Source organism: Nannobrachium achirus (assembly GCF_963921795.1).
Source record: "Nannobrachium achirus genome assembly, chromosome: 23".
NCBI classification, from domain to species: domain Eukaryota; kingdom Metazoa; phylum Chordata; class Actinopteri; order Myctophiformes; family Myctophidae; genus Nannobrachium; species Nannobrachium achirus.
Genome location: NC_137830.1, coordinates 52,879,757 through 52,899,565, shown reverse-complemented (window position 1 = coordinate 52,899,565; position 19,809 = coordinate 52,879,757). Strand labels below are relative to the sequence as shown.

Genomic DNA, 19,809 nt, shown 5'->3' with positions numbered 1-19,809 from the left:
TCCAGATCTGGCTTGAATAGGCCAGACCAGGGTAGACAGGACTGCACCAGACTCCACCAGGCTGCTCCAGCCAGCTCTGTAGATCCTTGCACATGCGATTAACCACTGTGTACACGGGCATTAGTTTTAAGTTTTACATGAACCCTCAGAGGGACACTGTGGGCTTATCAAGTGGTCCATGGCCGGTTCTCAAAGTGAGGTCGGGGGGCCCACAGTGTCCCTCTGAGGGGACACGGCACAGACCGTGTACACGAAGGGCAGGAGCAAGTGTTCAAGTCCCATAGAATCTATGGGAAATGTACACAGGCATGTACAAAGTCACCAGTAGTTTTACATGAACCCTCAGAGGGACACTGTGGGCTTATCAAGTGGTCCATGGTCGGTTCTCAAAGTGAGGTCGGGGACCCTCAGAGGGACACTGTGGGCTTATCAAGTGGTCCATGGTCGGTCCTCAAAGTGAGGTCGGGGGACCCTCAGAGGGACACTGTGGGCTTATCAAGTGGTCCATGGTCGGTTCTCAAAGTGAGGTCGGGGGCCCACAGTGTCCCTCTGAGGGGACACGGCACAGACCGTGTACACGAAGGGCAGGAGCAAGTGTTCAAGTCCCATAGAATCTATGGGAAATGTACACAGGCATGTACAAAGTCACCAGTAGTTTTACATGAACCCTCAGAGGGACACTGTGGGCTTATCAAGTGGTCCATGGTCGGTTCTCAAAGTGAGGTCGGGGACCCTCAGAGGGACACTGTGGGCTTATCAAGTGGTCCATGGTCGGTCCTCAAAGTGAGGTCGGGGGACCCTCAGAGGGACACTGTGGGCTTATCAAATGGTCCATGGTCGGTTCTCAAAGTGAGGTCGGGGGCCCACAGTGTCCCTCTGAGGGGACACGGCACAGACCGTGTACACAAAGGGCAGGAGCAAGTGTTCAAGTCCCATAGAATCTATGGGAAATGTACACAGGCGTGTACAAAGTCACCAGTAGTTTTACATGAACCCTCAGAGGGACACTGTGGGCTTATCAAGTGGTCCATGGTCGGTTCTCAAAGTGAGGTCGGGGGACCCTCAGAGGGACACTGTGGGCTTATCAAGTGGTCCATGGCCGGTTCTCAAAGTGAGGTCGGGGGGCCCACAATGTCCCTCTGAGGGGACACGGCACAGATTGTGTACACGAAGGGCAGGAGCAAGTGTTCAAGTCCCATAGAATCTATGGGAAATGTACACAGGCGTTTACAAAGTCTCTGAGTGTCCCACCAGGCTGGAGCAGCCTGGTGTTGTCTGGTGCAGTCCTGTCTACCCTAGTCTGGCCTATTCAAGTCAGATCTGGACAGTAATGGCCTGGTGGAGTCATCTAACTACCCCCTTTCCCCGGTCTATACTCCTACTCGGCTGGGCTGGACTTAGGTTTGCTGGACTCTGTTGGGCTCTGGGGGGCTGTATTGGGCTCTGGTGGGCTGTGCTGTTCTGTGCTGGGCTCTGTTGGGCTATACGAGGCAGTACAGTACTAAAGCCTAGACATGTTCATGTAAAACTATTGGCTGTGTACACAAAGTCATGTAAAACTATTGCCCGTATATACAGGGGTTAATTATTATAATTGAATTTAAGGACACAACTGTTCAAGTGTGGAGAGCTACAGAGCTGGCGAGAGCCTAGTGCAGTGTTCCAGACGGATCCAGCCTCATATACTCCCCTTATAAGTCAGTGGTTCAACTATGGGACCCCTAGAGGGGTCTCCATACTCCCCTTATAAGTCAGTGGTTCAACTATGGGACCCCTAGAGGGGTCTCCAAATGATCTTGGGTGGTCCCAAATGTTTAGCTTAATGTGAAACATTGTTTTTCCACTCAACAGTATACAGGGCTATCTGCACATTTCTAAAGAGACAATTTAAGGACTTTTTAATACTTTTAAAATGATAAATTAAATATTAGGGGCAGAAATTGTGAAAATATCAGATCTACATGCTCACGCCGCCCTGCGTTGTGAGGTGTTGTGAGCATGTAGATCTGCTATTTTCACAAGGCCGTGTTTTACAAAATGTAACGCCTCAACTCTTTGTCCAAACAGTGAGGCATTGTGAGCTTGAAGATTAGCTATTTTCGCCATCTGTTGGAACCAAGTCAAATAAATGCAAGGCCTACAATTCTCTGTCTGTCTGTCTGTCTGTCTGTCTGTCTGTCTGTCTGTCTATCTATCTGGCAATATGTTCAGGGTGTCCAGTCAAAACACCACAAAACTGACATTCAAGGAGTAGTTCACCCCCAAAATGACTTATTTTTTCAATGTATTACTCACGCCATGGAGACTTGAGTTCAATAGAAAAAAAGTCACTTTGGGGGTGAACTACTCCTTTAATGAAATGTTTTTCTTCTCTTCACCCACACCAAATGATCACCACTCTGTTTTGTTACACACGTGTGGTTCTAAAGATGAAAGAAAAATGCAGGGCATTCACAATCCGGCTAATTAAACAACAAACAAATTGGAATTATCAGAAATATTAGTTAGTCGCACGCATACTGTACCAACAAAACACAGTAAGTCCAAATGGAAAACAAATACACTTGCACTGATCTGAAACATTCTCTCCCAGTGAACTTGACTGACCAGGGAACAAAGACAGACTGGTGCCACTCATCAAGCAGAAGCCACTGATCAAAAGAAGGCACTAATTGACCACACCTGGCTTGGTGGCCTGAGTGGTGTAGTATAGTGTGTTGACAGCAAGGCTTATGCAGGCCAACCTACTCTGTCCCTGGCATGTGCGAGGTGCTTGTAGATCTGCTGTATTGGGTTTTTTAACTAGTTTGAAGTGTTGGTGCCGTGCTGTGACAGCTTGAAGCAGGGATGGCTCCCCACAAACCCAATTGTGATGAAAAATATTTATGAAATAAATAAATGAAATATATATATATATATATATATATATATATATATATATATATATATGTGTATATATATATATATGTGTGTGTGTGTGTGTGTGTGTGTGTGTGTGTGTGTGTGTGTGTGTGTGTGTGTGTGTGTGTGTGTGTGTGTGTGAAAGACAACTGACTTTTATGTAAACCATACTATATGGACAGTTTGTTCTGCATGTCACTATGCTGGAAAGTGTCCTAATCGGGAGATAAGCCCTGGGGGTCCCTGGAGGGGTGGAGGTTGTGGATTGGCAGGCAAGGAGTGTGTGTGCAAAGTTTGGCATTGAGTAATATGCTGGCTGTGTACACATGTTCACAGCGGCGTCAGTTCAGGAAAGGCTAAGGTATGGCAACATGACTGGTGTCTTGCAAGACACCAATCATGTTGCCATACCTTAGCAACAGGCACGATGAAAAGTACATTTAATTATTTCCCCCCTGTAGCCAAGGTATGGCAGCTGCCATAGCTTGCCATACCCAATTGACGCCCCTGCATGTTCACCTCCAGTAGGTTGGGAAAGTAGCCTGCCACCCTGTGGAAATAGGCTTGAACTGCAAGATAGGACCCTAAAACAAATAAAATGGAATAAAAAAGCATCCGTAAGACGGATGGGCGAACAAGTGGTGTCCATACGTAGAAGGGGTCCCAGAGGACATGTAGAGCCCACCCCCTTATTTTTCACGCCCCCAGGGAACACACAGCGGGGTTTGGAAATTTGTCGTGTACACCAGCCCTAGGACCTCGGCTTCGTGGACCGATTTAACGATAGGGGTAATAATAATAATAATAATAATAATAATAACTGTGACCATCCTATACCTCTGTGCCGTGGCTCCTGGTGGCCTGATTGGCCAGAGTCTTGACCTTCTCTCGGTAAAGCAGCGCAGCTCGGCTGTTGTACTTCAGGTTGGCAGCGCCGGACGAGAAGCCGTGCTGGCTGAAGAAGGCGTTCTGTTCACAGGAAGACACCCGTTCAGTCACCTAGCGTTCAGTCACCTAGCGTTCAGTCACCTAGCGTTCAGTCACCTAGCGTTCAGTCACCTAGCGTTCACGTTCAGTCACCTAGCGGTCACGTTCAGTCACCTAGCGTTCAGTCACCTAGCGTTCAGTCACCTAGCGTTCAGTGACCCACAGCGTTCAGTCACCTAGCGTTCAGTCACCTAGCGTTCAGTCACCTAGCGTTCAGTCACCTAGCGTTCACCCTAGCGTTCAGTCACCTAGCGTTCAGTCACCTAGCGTTCAGTCACCTAGCGTTCAGTCACCTAGCGTTCAGTCACCCACAGTGTTCAGTCACCTAGCGTTCAGTCACCTAGCGTTCAGTCACCCACAGCGTTCAGTCACCTAGCGTTCAGTCACCTAGCGTTCAGTCACCCACAGTGTTCAGTCACCCACAGTGTTCAGTCACCTAGCGTTCAGTCACCTAGCGTTCAGTCACCTAGCGTTCAGTCACCTAGCGTTCAGTCACCCACAGCGTTCAGTCACCTAGCGTTCAGTCACCTAGCGTTCAGTCACCTAGCGTTCAGTCACCTAGCGTTCAGTCACCCACAGTGTTCAGTCACCTAGCGTTCAGTCACCTAGCGTTCAGTCACCTAGCGTTCAGTCACCTAGCGTTCAGTCACCCACAGTGTTCAGTCACCTAGCGTTCAGTCACCTAGCGTTCAGTCACCTAGCGTTCAGTCACCTAGCGTTCAGTCACCCACAGCGTTCAGTCACCTAGCGTTCAGTCACCTAGCGTTCAGTCACCTAGCGTTCAGTCACCCACAGTGTTCAGTCACCTAGCGTTCAGTCACCTAGCGTTCAGTCACCTAGCGTTCAGTCACCCACAGCGTTCAGTCACCTAGCGTTCAGTCACCTAGCGTTCAGTCACCTAGCGTTCAGTCACCAACATTGTTCAGTCACCAACAGTGTTCAGTCACCAACAGTGTACAGTCACCCACGCTCTGCAGCAGTTGCTCAAACCATATTAAACCAGGGGTCTTCAATGTTTTCAAACCAAGGACCCCTTAGGCCCCTTTTAGATGAAAACGAGCTTCGTGGAAACCGGCTAAGAGCCGTTTAGTTTTCATTTTTTATGTGGTCTTTAGATGAAAACGCAATTTGTCCATAAACGCGGTAATTTGCATGCCAGGTCGCTAGGTGGCGCATGTCGCCATGACCGCACTGCCCAAGTTCCGTTCTCTGGTCCTCCTCAGTAGAGATGGGATTTATGGCTCTTTGAAGTGAGGATCTCTGGGATCCGTTCCTTTCAAAGAGCCGTTCAAAAGACTGGCTCATTCTAGTCACTAGTTGTAGATACTTTGTAGATTTTGATTATAATTATCACTTATACATTAACCCTATATACATTTATTTCGGACATAATAGGTACATAGGCCTACCTGCCATTTGAAAATAGCCGATCTACAAGCTGTGAGCTTGTAGATCTGCTATTTTCAAATGTTTTTTCTCCCTACATTTTATTCATTGGAAAAATTGTGAAATGGGACATTTTGCATAATGAGTACTTTCTAGCTACTATTAGTACTTTAACTACATTTTGATACCAATACTTTGATATTTTTACTCAAGTAGCCTACATGTTTTATTCCAAACTTCAACTTGTGGCAGAGTATTTCTACATGTTGTACCTTTCCCACCACTGTTGTTCATTAAAGGAACGGCTCCCTATACTGCGAACCGGATCCCATCGTTCATATCAAAGAGCCGTTCAAAAGACTTGATTCGTTCGCGAACATCCCGCCTCTACTCCTCAGTCAGTCAACACAACGCACTGCCGTCACACAGCACAGGCAACTGGCTGGCTGGCTGGCTAACTAAAAATGCTTAAAAAGTTTGTTCCAGAGGGTCGGAACAGACACATGTACCATACACATCCCGGGACTATATTTATTCCTTATGATACGATACAGAAAAAGGCGTTCACTTCACGTTTCGTTTCAACACAGAGGACTGGAGTCAATGCCTTTACTGCAGCTTATGGAGGGGATGATGATTACACACAGACGGCGACGAGCTATAGATGTTGGATCGTGTCATGATAAACATTATAGGCAGTTGTCTGCTATTTTCACAACACACCGCGACGCGTTGTGAGCTTGTAGATCGGCTATTTTCACACACAACGCACCGCGACGCGTTGTGAGCTTGTAGATCGGCTATTTCCACAACGCACCGCGACGCGCTGTGAGCTTGTAGATCGGCTATTTTCACAACGCACCGCGACGCGTTGTTGTGAGCTTGTAGATCGGCTATTTTCAAATAGCTACCGTATAAATTAGGGCTAACGTTAGCAAATAAATGTACTTAATAGTTACTTTACAGTTTACACCACTGAACTGATGTTTAAAACGCAATTAAATTGCTCTTCATTAAGGTACAGTATGAGTATGAGCTCAAAGCTATTTATCATAGTGGCATAAAATGAAGGGGGGAAAAAAGACGATATATTCGTCAATCGCCGATTATTTGTATGACAATTAATCATCTGACAGACCTATTAGGACGTCCCACATCTTATCATTTTCAGTGGTTTGCTGCGTTTACGGTATTTAGATGAAAGCGGGAGATACAAAGCGTTTTTACCTTTTCCACTTTCAAAGGGGGTTTCACTTTGTTACGGTTTCACCCCCCGAAGACGCCATTTTCGTCTAAATGACCCCCCACAAACGACTATAAATCATTACGTTTACAGTGAAGCCCGTTTTAATGTAAAAGGGGCCTTAGTTGAGAGAGAGAGATGAAGCAGGGACCCCTTAGCTGAGAGAGAGAGATGAAGCAGGGAACCCTTAGTTGAGAGAGAAAGAGATGAAGCAGGGACCCCTTAGTTGAGAGAGAGAGATGAAGCAGGGAACCCTTAGTTGAGAGAGAGAGAGATGAAGCAGGGACCCCTTAGTTGAGAGAGAGAGAGAGAGATGAAGCAGGGACCCCCACAACCTGTTCAAAGATTAGCCTACAAAGTTTCATTGTTTGACAGCAAAAGCTGTGTATTTTGTCAAAATGTCAATTTGTGTTAGAGGGTTAGGTAGGGTTAGATATTTAACCACTTGAACCGTCAAGACTTAATAAACTTGACCTTTCACTCTGTCTGCTCATTTTCCCCCTCTACACCAAAGCTCTTTGCCAAAAATAGCAGCGAGCTTGTAGATCGGCTATTTTTCGCTAAAGTTCTCAGAATAGGGACGCTAGGGTTCAAGTGGTTAATACAAAAAAAGAAGAGAAAAGTGTCTCACTTGAAGATTTGAAGGACCACCTGTAGTAACTCTGAGGACCCCCTAGGTGTCCCCAGACCCCCTGTTGAAGACCCCTGTATTAAACAACACATGTGTGTACACTGTGTACAGTGACAAGGTTTTAAATGCACTCCACATTCAACAGGACCCGAGTTTGGCTAAATTAACCACTATTTGGTCTGGTAGATCTGCTATGAAAAACATTTAGAACATCTAGAACAATTAGAAGATTTAGAACATTTCAAAAATAATTTGAAGATTTTTGAAAGCATTTCAAATATTTAAGGTTAGGGTTTAAGCAGTCTTGTGTAGCCAGACAACTATTTCACACTCTTCGACTGCTATAGAGCAGTGGTAACCAACCAGTAGATTATGATCTACTGGTAGATCGCTAGAGGCATACAGGAGATCACAGGCTGCCTGTAATGGCGCCTCTCCCAATACACAACATCTGCCTGTGACAGTCAATCCAATTCAATTCAAAGGAGCTTTATTGGCATGAGAAAACATGGCACATGGCACCTAAACACGTTTTACATTTTAGGCTTTTTTTCTTTTCCTTCATTTTGTATGCTTTGGAAATTGTATTGAGAAAAAATAAATGCTGATATTTGTTCCAAAAAGCTTCGTAGCCTGCATATATGTCACAGTTAGTTTGAGATTCAGTTAGATTGAGACGAGGAGCGCTCGTTGTGCGGCGCGGAGCGGAGCAAGCGGTGGCTTTGATGTGTCCACCTGGGAGACAACGGAGCGTCTCACCCCAACTATGCCTAACCCTAACCGGGTTAGGGTTAGGCATAGTTGTCTTGTGGTGATTACGCAGAATTACACAGGTGTGTTGATAAGTGACTATCAAAGTGAATTGATCCAGGTGGTGGTAGGGGGTGTGGTGAACTACAAATCGAGTGCTCCTACCCCAATCTAACTGAGTTACCCAAACTAACTGTAACATATACATACTACATACATAATGACACAATGTGACATAGCTCTGTTTACACAATGCTGTACCCTCCTCCAACTTTACATATGTTCCCCATTTTCAACTGTTTTTATCTGTAAACAGAGCTAGGTCCCATTGTATCGTGGATGTATATGTGTATATATATGTGTATATATATGTGTAAACAGAGCTAGGTCCCATTGTGTCGTGGATGTATATGTGTATATATATGTGTATATATATGTGTAAACAGAGCTAGGTCCCATTGTGTCGTGGATGTATATGTGTATATATATGTGTATATATATGTGTAAACAGAGCTAGGTCCCATTGTGTCGTGGATGTATATGTAAACAGAGCTAGGTCCCATTGTGTCGTGGATGTATATGTGTATATATATGTGTATATATATGTGTAAACAGAGCTAGGTCCCATTGTGTCGTGGATGTATATGTGTATATATATGTGTATATATATGTGTAAACAGAGCTAGGTCCCATTGTGTCGTGGATGTATATGTTTCTATCTGTAAACAGAGCTAGGTCCCATTGTGTCGTGGATGTATATGTGTATATATATGTGTATATATATCTGTAAACAGAGCTAGGTCCCATTGTGTCGTGGATGTATATGTGTATATATATGTGTATATATATGTGTAAACAGAGCTAGGTCCCATTGTGTCGTGGATGTATATGTGTATATATATGTGTATATATATGTGTAAACAGAGCTAGGTCCCATTGTGTCGTGGATGTATATGTGTATATATATGTGTATATATATGTGTAAACAGAGCTAGGTCCCATTGTGTCGTGGATGTATATGTGTATATATATGTGTATATATATGTGTAAACAGAGCTAGGTCCCATTGTGTTGTGGATGTATATGTGTATATATATGTGTATATATATGTGTAAACAGAGCTAGGTCCCATTGTGTCGTGGATGTATATGTGTATATATATGTGTATATATATGTGTAAACAGAGCTAGGTCCCATTGTGTCGTGGATGTATATGTGTATATATATATGTGTATATATATGTGTATATATATGTGTAAACAGAGCTAGGTCCCATTGTGTCGTGGATGTATATGTGTATATATATGTGTATATATATGTGTAAACAGAGCTAGGTCCCATTGTGTTTATCTGTAAACAGAGCTAGGTCCCATTGTGTCGTGGATGTATATGTGTATATATATGTGTATATATATGTGTAAACAGAGCTAGGTCCCATTGTGTTTATCTGTAAACAGAGCTAGGTCCCATTGTGTCGTGGATGTATATGTGTATATATATGTGTATATATATGTGTAAACAGAGCTAGGTCCCATTGTGTCGTGGATGTATATGTGTATATATATGTGTATATATATGTGTAAACAGAGCTAGGTCCCATTGTGTCATGGATGTATATGTGTATATATATGTGTATATATATGTGTAAACAGAGCTAGGTCCCATTGTGTCGTGGATGTATATGTGTATATATATGTGTATATATATGTGTAAACAGAGCTAGGTCCCATTGTGTCGTGGATGTATATGTGTATATATATGTGTATATATATGTGTAAACAGAGCTAGGTCCCATTGTGTCGTGGATGTATATGTGTATATATATGTGTATATATATGTGTATATATATGTGTATATATATGTGTAAACAGAGCTAGGTCCCATTGTGTTGTGGATGTATATGCAAGGTATGAAGCTTTTTGGAACAAATATCAGCATTTCTTTTTTCTCAATACAATGTCAATAGCATACGAAATGTAAAACGTGTTTAAAGGAAGCAGCTCTGTTTCTACTGTATGTGCAGTAGGTCTGGATGCTGTTCAGTAGTTTGTAGTCCTTAGGGTGGTTGTTGTATTCCATTCTCTAGCCTTCTTTTATCGCAACAGTTCACAAGTCTTGCTGCTGTGTTCGCACATTGTTGTATTTCTCCCAGTAGGTACAGTGTGTCACAGGCAGATTTTGTCTACTGGGAGAGGAGGCGACAGACGAACCTGTGCCTTCATTTCAATGAAAGCTCCTATAAAATACTGTACTACTCCAGAGGTACTGGTTGTCCAGGATTGGGACCCGTCGCTGTGGTGTCCGGTAAGAACTTAACCCAGATGTCAAAACCCTCATGCTTATGAGATATCTGGGTTGTAAGGCCCGACTCTATCCCCAATTGATTTTAAAGTTCAGAATCAGCGTTTGAAAACTGCGGGAGGCAACAGACTATAGCTCGCGAGACTAGGGTTAAAGTGGTTGACTAGCTGATACTTTGAGGATAGGTCTAGTATGTACTCACCCCAGCAGCATTGAGACTAGGGTTAAAGGGAGGATAGGTCTAGTATGTACTGTACTCACCCCAGTAGCATTGAGACTAGGGTTAAAGTGAGGATAGGTCTAGTATGTACTCACCCCAGCAGCATTGAGACTAGGGTTAAAGGGAGGATAGGTCTAGTATGTACTGTACTCACCCCAGTAGCATTGAGACTAGGGTTAAAGTGGTTAACAAGCTGATATTGTGAGGATAGGTCTAGTATGTACTCACCCAGCAGCATTGAGACTAGGGTTAAAGTGAGGACAGGTCTAGTATGTACTCACCCAGCAGCATTGAGACTAGGGTTAAAGGGAGGATAGGTCTAGTATGTACTGTACTCACCCCAGTAGCATTGAGACTAGGGTTAAAGTGAGGATAGGTCTAGTATGTACTCACCCCAGCAGCATTGAGACTAGGGTTAAAGGGAGGATAGGTCTAGTATGTACTGTACTCACCCCAGTAGCATTGAGACTAGGGTTAAAGTGGTTAACAAGCTGATATTGTGAGGATAGGTCTAGTATGTACTCACCCAGCAGCATTGAGACTAGGGTTAAAGTGAGGATAGGTCTAGTATGTACTGTACTCACCCCAGTAGCATTGAGACTAGGGTTAAAGTGAGTATAGGTCTAGTATGTACTCAGACTACTCACCCCAGTAGCATTGAGACTAGGGTTAAAGTGAGTATAGGTCTAGTATGTACTCAGTACTCACCCCAGTAGCATTGCCCCCAACTTGCATACACCTCAACTGGAACCAGGACCAGTTAGAGTCAAGTTCAGTGGACCTGTGTGAAAACAACACATCAAATCTTAGGACATGAGAGCAATGGAAGCTGTTACCTGAAATAGACAGCTACAGTAGGGCTACAGCTACAGTAGGGCTACAGCTACAGTAGGGCTACAGCTACAGTAGGACTACAGCTACAGTAGGGCTACAGCTACAGTAGGGCTACAGCTACAGTAGGACTACAGCTACAGTTTCCTTTTTGATAAATCAAAAGTAATACACAGTATAATGTAATCATCTTGAAGCATGTCTTTATTTACAGTATACTGTATGTGTTTTACTAGAAGTTTGCGGCCCGAAGTCTAGAGTTCAGGCCGCTGCGCGGCCCTCACCGCCATGTTGCGGCAGCGTGGTGTGTAATGGTCAAATATGGCAAAAAAAAAAAAAAAAAAAAAAGTTTTGGAAAAAAAAGGTTTTTGAAAAAAGAAAAAGTGTTTTGAAAAAAAAAAGTTTTTTGGAAAAAAAGTTTTTTGGAAAAAAAAGTTTTTTGGAAATGGTGTGTTACACACCATTACATACTCAATGGTGTGTAATGGTCAAATATGGCAAAAAAAAAAAGAAAAAAAAAAGTTTTGGAAAAAAAAGGTTTTTGAAAAAAAGAAAGGTTTTTGAAAAAAGAAAACGTTTTTTGAAAAAAAAAAGTTTTTTGGAAAAAAAAAGTTTTTTGGAAAAAAAAGTTTTTTGAAAAAAAATAAAGTTTTGTGAAAAAAATAAAGTTTTGTGAAAAAAATAAAAATGATGACATGGTGTATACGGACGCTCAGCTCCCCGGGCCCTTCCCCGTCTCTCTCTCTCTCTCTCTCTCTCTCTCTCTCTCTAAGAGTGGCATGTTTAAAATGTGGACAGTGCAAAATGTTCACGTTTGTTCGACGTGGTGGCTATGTTTGTGAGAGGTGTAGCGAGACAATGTAGCTAAACATTCTGCTTCTAAATTGCCAACACTTTGTGCTTGCTGAATTGTATGTATTAGATATAATGAACAAATCAATGAGAAAAAGTTGTCAAAGATTATTCATAATTGACTAAAAATAAATGTCAACCTCCCCTCAAAGAAAGAAAGAAAATCTATTACCGCAATTCAATTTAGCCTAAATAAATAAATATTAGCGGTTAAGTTTGATTAAGTGTTGCAGTCCTAATGGACAGATATAACTGTATGTAACGTATCACTCACAGTCCTAATGGACAGATATAACTGTATGTAACGTATCAATCAGAAGACATTGCTAGTTTCCTGTAGGGCTGTCACAATTATTACATAATAATCGTCTAATCGCAATAATTTTTCATAATAGTCATAATCGTTTCCATGTTGAAAAATTGGAAATGGCAGATAGCAGGTCTACAAGTTCACATCGCGATTTCCACTATCAATCTTCTTTTTTAAGTATAAAGTTGTCAAATATATCACTCATTTCTTATATATTATGTTATGTGTCATATCTGCCATGTGCAACTTCAAAGACTAAAAGCCAAACTAAATGTAATTGTCAACGACAATTAGTGACAAGTGACAATTAATGGTCATGTAAAATGTCCTAATGGTGACATTGCTAGTTACCTGTAGAAGGACAGATGAACTCCTAGAGACCGATGCGTCCCAGAACAGTGGATACATAGAAACACTCCATAGTTACCTGATGTGTGCCAGAACAGTGGATACATAGAAACACTCCATAGTTACCTGATGAACAATGGATACATAGAAACACTCCATAGTTACCTGATGAACAGTGGATACATAGAAACACTCCATAGTTACCTGATGTGTCACAGAACAGTGGATACATAGAAACACTCCATAGTTACCTGATGTGTCACAGAACAGTCGATACATAGAAACACTCCATAGTTACCTGATGTGTCCCTGAACAGTGGATACATAGAAACACTCCATAGTTACCTGATGAACAGTGGATACATAGAAACACTCCATAGTTACCTGATGTGTCACAGAACAGTGGATACATAGAAACACTCCATAGTTACCTGATGTGTCACAGAACAGTGGATACATAGAAACACTCCATAGTTACCTGATGTGTCACAGAACAGTGGATACATAGAAACACTCCATAGTTACCTGATGTGTCCCTGAACAGTGGATACATAGAAACACTCCATAGTTACCTGATGTGTCCCTGAACAGTGGATACATAGAAACACTCCATAGTTACCTGATGTGTCACAGAACAGTCGATACATAGAAACACTCCATAGTTACCTGATGAACAGTCGATACATAGAAACACTCCATAGTTACCTGATGTGTCCCTGAACAGTGGATACATAGAAACACTCCATAGTTACCTGATGAACAGTCGATACATAGAAACACTCCATAGTTACCTGATGTGTCCCTGAACAGTGGATACATAGAAACACTCCATAGTTACCTGATGTGTCCCTGAACAGTGGATACATAGAAACACTCCATAGTTACCTGATGTGTCCCTGAACAGTGGATACATAGAAACACTCCATAGTTACCTGATGTGTCCCTGAACAGTGGATACATAGAAACACTCCATAGTTACCTGATGTGTCACAGAACAGTCGATACATAGAAACACTCCATAGTTACCTGATGAAGGACAGATGAACTCCTAGGGACCGATGCGTCCCAGAACAGTCGATACATAGAAACACTCCATAGGTGATGCTGGCCCAACTGGGGTTTTTAGACGAGCAGTCGAAACAAGCCTACGGAACAGTGAATGCTTTAATTAGACACTTATCCAACAAACAAACTAAAAGGGAGCAAAAACTATAAATATATCCTGACTGCGTGTTCTACCCAAACCAAGCCACGGCACAGACTCCCAAACTGGCCTGTCATTATGCTATGAAACTCCTTTTCTAATTATGTAGTCCCAGGCACCCTGATATGAAATTGATTTTGAATGGTAGGCTACGGTATTTGTTAAACAGGTTCAAGTGTAAAAGGTAGCGTAATTGATGCTTTACCAATTCTAGAGGGTTTAAGTGGTACCGCAGATGCAGCTCAGAAAAGGTGAACTGATCCCAGTGCACGATCATTTAAATCTCCACGATACGATTATTGTGAGCGTTTTTTCAATCACGATAAACGATAATAAGGATTATCATCCCATCGTCCCATCCCCCGTGAGACCCATCATCCCATCCCCCGGGAGATATTGCAAACATATAATCAGTGAATAATATTATGACCAGGGTAACACATTTACTTTATTAGCAGTTAGCTTAGGAAAAGCTCAGGACACTGCAGTTCAGATGCAAGGTCTACTAAGCAGGCTTGGAATTTCATCATTTTAGGGGCAAGGCCACTTGGCCTTTGGTGTCTACATGACAAGAAAGAGACACCCGTGTCTACTGTCTACATATTGACCAGAAAGAGACAGAAAGTACAGTCAGTCGGGGCATTAAGGCCACTGTGGCCTCAGGTCATGCCATTGGTTTGAGGGGCATTAAGGCCACTGTGGTCTCGGGTCATGTCATTGGTTTGAGGGGCATTAAGGCCACTGTGGTCTCAGGTCATGCCATTGGTTTGAGGGGCATTAAGGCCACTGTGGCCTCAGGTCATGCCATTGGTTTGAGGGGCATTAAGGCCACTGTGGTCTCAGGTCATGTCATTGGTTTGAGGGGCATTAAGGCCACTGTGGTCTCAGGTCATGCCATCGGTTTGAGGGGCATTAAGACCACTGTGGTCTCAGGTCATGCCATTGGTTTGAGGGGCATTAAGGCCACTGTGGTCTCAGGTCATGCCATTGGTTTGAGGGGCATTAAGGCCACTGTGGTCTCAGGTCATGCCATTGGTTTGAGGGGCATTAAGGCCACTGTGGTCTCAGGTCATGTCATTGGTTTGAGGGGCATTAAGGCCACTGTGGTCTCAGGTCATGCCATTGGTTTGAGGGGCATTAAGGCCACTGTGGTCTCAGGTCATGCCATTGGTTTGAGGGGCATTAAGGCCACTGTGGTCTCAGGTCATGCCATCGGTTTGAGGGGCATTAAGGCCACTGTGGTCTCAGGTCATGCCATCGGTTTGAGGGGCATTAAGGCCACTGTGGTCTCAGGTCATGCCATTGGTTTGAGGGGCATTAAGGCCACTGTGGTCTCAGGTCATGCCATTGGTTTGAGGGGCATTAAGGCCACTGTGGTCTCAGGTCATGCCATCGGTTTGAGGGGCATTAAGGCCACTGTGGCCTCAGGTCATGCCATTGGTTTGAGGGGCATTAAGGCCACTGTGGTCTCAGGTCATGCCATTGGTTTGAGGGGCATTAAGGCCACTGTGGTCTCAGGTCATGCCATTGGTTTGAGGGGCATTAAGGCCACTGTGGTCTCAGGTCATGCCATTGGTTTGAGGGGCATTAATGCCACTGTGGTCTCAGGTCATGCCATTGGTTTGAGGGGCATTAAGGCCACTGTGGTCTCAGGTCATGCCATTGGTTTGAGGGGCATTAAGGCCACTGTGGCCTCAGGTCATGCCATCGGTTTGAGGGGCATTAAGGCCACTGTGGCCTCAGGTCATGCCATCGGTTTGAGGGCCAAACTGAGGGGCCTTCATGACATTCCTGCCCTGCTACTAAGGCACTGTGGCTTGTTTACATTGGAGTCCTTTTGTACTCAATTCATTGCTCAGTACTTCAGGGATCTCTCGTCTCCCTGTCTCTAATACATCTCTTTGTAAACAGAACATTCAGGTCGGGATCCACATCTGATCCAATCAGCGGGGAGAACTGGTACAGGATACAGGATAAACAAGGCAGTGGGCGTCAGTTCAGAAAAAGCTAAGGTATGGCAACATGACTGGTGTCTTAAGACACCAGTCATGTTGCCATACCTTAGCAGCAGGCATGATACATTCATTTTAAGAACTACATTCTATTTCTAAGTTAATCATCTGGGGACCCCCCCAAAATAATTTGGAGACCCCCCTGGGGGTCCCGTCCCACAGGTTGAGAACCACTGGTGTAAAGAGTACATTTACTTAAGCACAATGTTGAGGTATTTGTACTTTACTTCAGTATTTCCAATAATTCTACTCCACTAAATCTCAGATACAAAATATTGTATTTTTACTCATTTTTTTGGGGAAAAAATACTTATTATTACAACACACATTGACTACTTTTACTTTTGTTACATTCTGATGACAGTAATGAGTAATTTAACTCAAGTACATTTAGAATTCCAGACTTTTATACTTATAACAGAGTATTTCTACACTGCAGTATTGATACATCTACTTATGAGAAGTAAAACATTTGAGTATTTCCCCCCCCACCACTGCTAACTAGCTAGCAATAAGGATAGCATCACAGCATGTTGGCTTGGCTGGTTGAGACCATAGAGTTATAATGGCTTGAGACACTAACAGCTGTTGCTGTACAGTACAGTACAGTTAGTTAGTATTTATACTGTACTGTACTGTACTGTACAGTACAGTTAGTTAGTATTATACTGTACTGTACTCTACTGTACTGTACTATACAGTTAGTTAGTATTTATACTGTACTGTACTCTACTGTACTATACAGTTAGTTAGTATTTATACTGTACTCTACTGTACTGTACTATACAGTTAGTTAGTATTTATACTGTACTGTACAGTTAGTTAGTATTTATACTGTACTGTACTGTACTCTACTGTACTGTACTGTTCCCACATTAAAGGTGTGTTTGACACAAAGACAGTTAAAGTCCAAATGCTGTGGTTGAGCCACACATGCTGCTGTCCTCACTTCACCTCTGGTTGCATTTTTACTAAAAATACCAGATCTACAAGCTCACAGCGCCTCACGTGTAGATGGGGAAAAGAGTACAGAGTGAAAGGTCAAGTTTATGAAGTATTGACGGTTCAGGTTGGTTAAATATCTGACAACACAAATTGACATGAATCCAGAATACACTGATGATTGTGCTGGATAGGAATCTATGAACAGGTTGTGTTGGGGGGTCCCTGCTTCATCTGACTCTCAACTCTCAACTAAGGGGGTCCCTGGCCTGAAAACGTTGAGGACCCCTAAAGACCCCTGCATTATGTTATAAATAAATAAACGGTTTGGGTGGACGAGGTCTTCTTCTTCTTGCATCTCTGATCGGTCAGATCAAACCTTTGACGTGTCAAACATTTGAAGTCCAAGTCCACTTCCTTGTTAAACATGACAGGGGAGACAGAGAGAGAAAAGCTCTCACCTTATTCGTGGGGATGGATCTCAGTCTCTTGAAGATAGCCGTGATGTCCTGCTTGTTGGGTTCAGACATGTCTGTAGCTGTCTGTCTGTCTGTCTGTCTGTTCTTATTAGATCTCAAACACATCAACAGCAGCTGTTTTTTATCCGCTGCTTTCAAGAGGAGCCGAAATGCGACACGTCAGTAGGAAAACAACACGCTCATTGAGCTCTGATTGGCCAAGAGCTGGCCCACGTGTCTGTGTTATTGTAGCAAGGCTCTCTGGGAAACGTAGTTCCCCCCCCTTCAGTGCAGAGCAGTGGGGGCGGGGCGTCCCAGCAGACAAGAGGTCAGTGGTTCTCAACCTGTGGGGGGGGGGGGGGTCCCCAAATATTTATGTTGGGGGTCCCCAGATGATTAACTTAACGTGCAACATTGTTTTCTCACTCAACAGTGTTTGTGATGTGAGTTGAGTATAAGTTTAAGTGTATATAAGAGCAGGGGTGGGCAGTTATTATTTCCATGGGGCCACAAGAACAACAGAACATATTCTGGAGGGCCCAGATAGATAGATAGATAGATAGATAGATAGATAGATAGATAGATAGATATCTATCCATCTATCTATCTATCTATCTATCTATCTGTCTAAACACCTGAACGTGGCCAGAGCGCTCTGTCTTCTGGTCTGTGGAATGTAACAAACCATAGGCTTATTCAATCATAGGTGTTTGGATTTGGAGGTATCGAGGTATGATGATTTTGTATCGCACAGCCCCAGAAAGTAAAGAAAAAAGTGTTACATTTGAGCAGTAATGAAAATGTTACCTACAGTATCATTTTATAATTGCTTTTTGGACAAGTGGGCATGACCTTGGGGCAAGTAGAACATGACCTGTACTTGCCCTCTCAGACCTTAGTGTCAAGCCCTGCTACAAGGGCCGGTCAGTGACCCAAAGGGCCCCCGGGACGCACAACGCCCAGGTCTGGTATGGAGGGTCTCACAACGCCCAGGTCTGGTATGGAGGGTCTCACAACGCCCAGGTCTGGTATGGAGGGTCTCGGCCGAAGCACATAGGGTCAATTTGAGGACTTTTTAATAACTCTAAAATGACATGCAATGCAATGATTTGTTTTCAAGAGACAGCAGCATTACAGAGAACCCCAAAACCTACCACTTCTATACAGAATGGAGCTGGTCTTTTTAAAGAACCCCAAAACCTACCACTTCTATACAGAATGGAGCTGGTCTTTTTAAAGAACCCCAAAACCTACCACTTCTATACAGAACTGAGCTGGTCTTTTTAAAGAACCCCAAAACCTACCACTTCTATACAGAACTGAGCTGGTCTTTTTAAAGAACCCCAAAACCTACCACTTCTATACAGAATGGAGCTGGTCTTTTTAAAAGTAGTTCACAAGTCAAAAACCCCTGGTCACCCCAGTTCTGTTTTATTAACGTCCATCTTTTTGTTCATGCTTTATTTCAGTGGTTCTCAAACTTTGACATTTGAAGGTCTCCCCTTAACTTTGACAGTGTACAAATGGAACCAATGTCAAAATTACAGAATTGTAAGGGTCAATTTAGACCCCCATAAATGAACCTAGAGAGTCTCTCTTCTTTCTATTGTTTTAGAAATTCTTATTTCAGTGGTTGGGGGCATGCGCACAAGTGGCTAAATAAGTCATTTTACACAGAATAAGCCCATTCCCAAGACACAACGCAACCTTTCATGGTTGGATGTGACTTATGGGGGCTGGAAGTGTTACTGTAAATAGCAATAAAGAAACTGTTGGCTGATTGTGAGTTAACCTGAATTTACTCAGTCCCCTTTATTGCATGGGTCAGTGTAGAGCATACGTGAGCAACTGGTGCCCCCTGCAGGTCAATACTGGAACACTGATATGTTATTCATTTCAACTGTTACAATTCCAAACATGCAAACATGACCCGCTTTTCACCACTTTACTTACTTCAGTCTATATTAGTAGCTTAATGACTAGTAGTACATTTGTATTGTCTTTTTTTTTTACGTCCAATGAATTTGTATTTATGTTAATAAATCTTAATGAGTATAACTAAATGCATTTGAAAATAAATAAAACTTTTCAGGATTCCAATTACAACATAGTAAAAAGAGCAGAAGTACAAGCTCCAAACGCGTTGCACGAAGACATTTTGAGCTGCATTCTGAGTGTAGAGGCAGCAAACCAAGGGGAGAGAAGAGAAACATGTAAGACAAGACAGGGTCAAGTTAAAACCATGTATATTTTGTATTAATTAATCAACATCAATACCATATTTCAGTGAATTTGTTTATTTCTTTATGATGTGGGACACATACAATGTGAACTGTGCCATCTTAAGTAAGGGTATTCTGCTAGACACGTAGTGGTGAACCTGAACATGATGCATGGTGAACGTGTCTTAATCTGCTAGACAGCAGCGTGTCT

The 19,809-nt window shown here is 43.0% G+C and overlaps 1 protein-coding gene across 1 annotated transcript in view; it reads right to left on the bottom strand.

Moving 5' to 3' along the window:
* Window positions 1-17,514, bottom strand: part of arfgap3 (ADP-ribosylation factor GTPase activating protein 3) — a 46,113-nt gene extending 28,599 nt beyond the window's left edge. Inside the window, exons 1-4 of the mRNA XM_080754158.1 lie at window positions 17,380-17,514; window positions 13,787-13,905; window positions 11,128-11,200; window positions 3,739-3,870 (exon numbers count right to left, since the gene is read on the bottom strand). Of these exons, the coding sequence (XP_080610284.1) occupies window positions 3,739-3,870; window positions 11,128-11,200; window positions 13,787-13,905; window positions 17,380-17,502 (447 nt within the window). The 5' untranslated portion in view covers window positions 17,503-17,514. The remainder of the gene's footprint in view (window positions 1-3,738; window positions 3,871-11,127; window positions 11,201-13,786; window positions 13,906-17,379) is intronic.
* Between the last annotated feature and the right edge of the window lie 2,295 nt (window positions 17,515-19,809).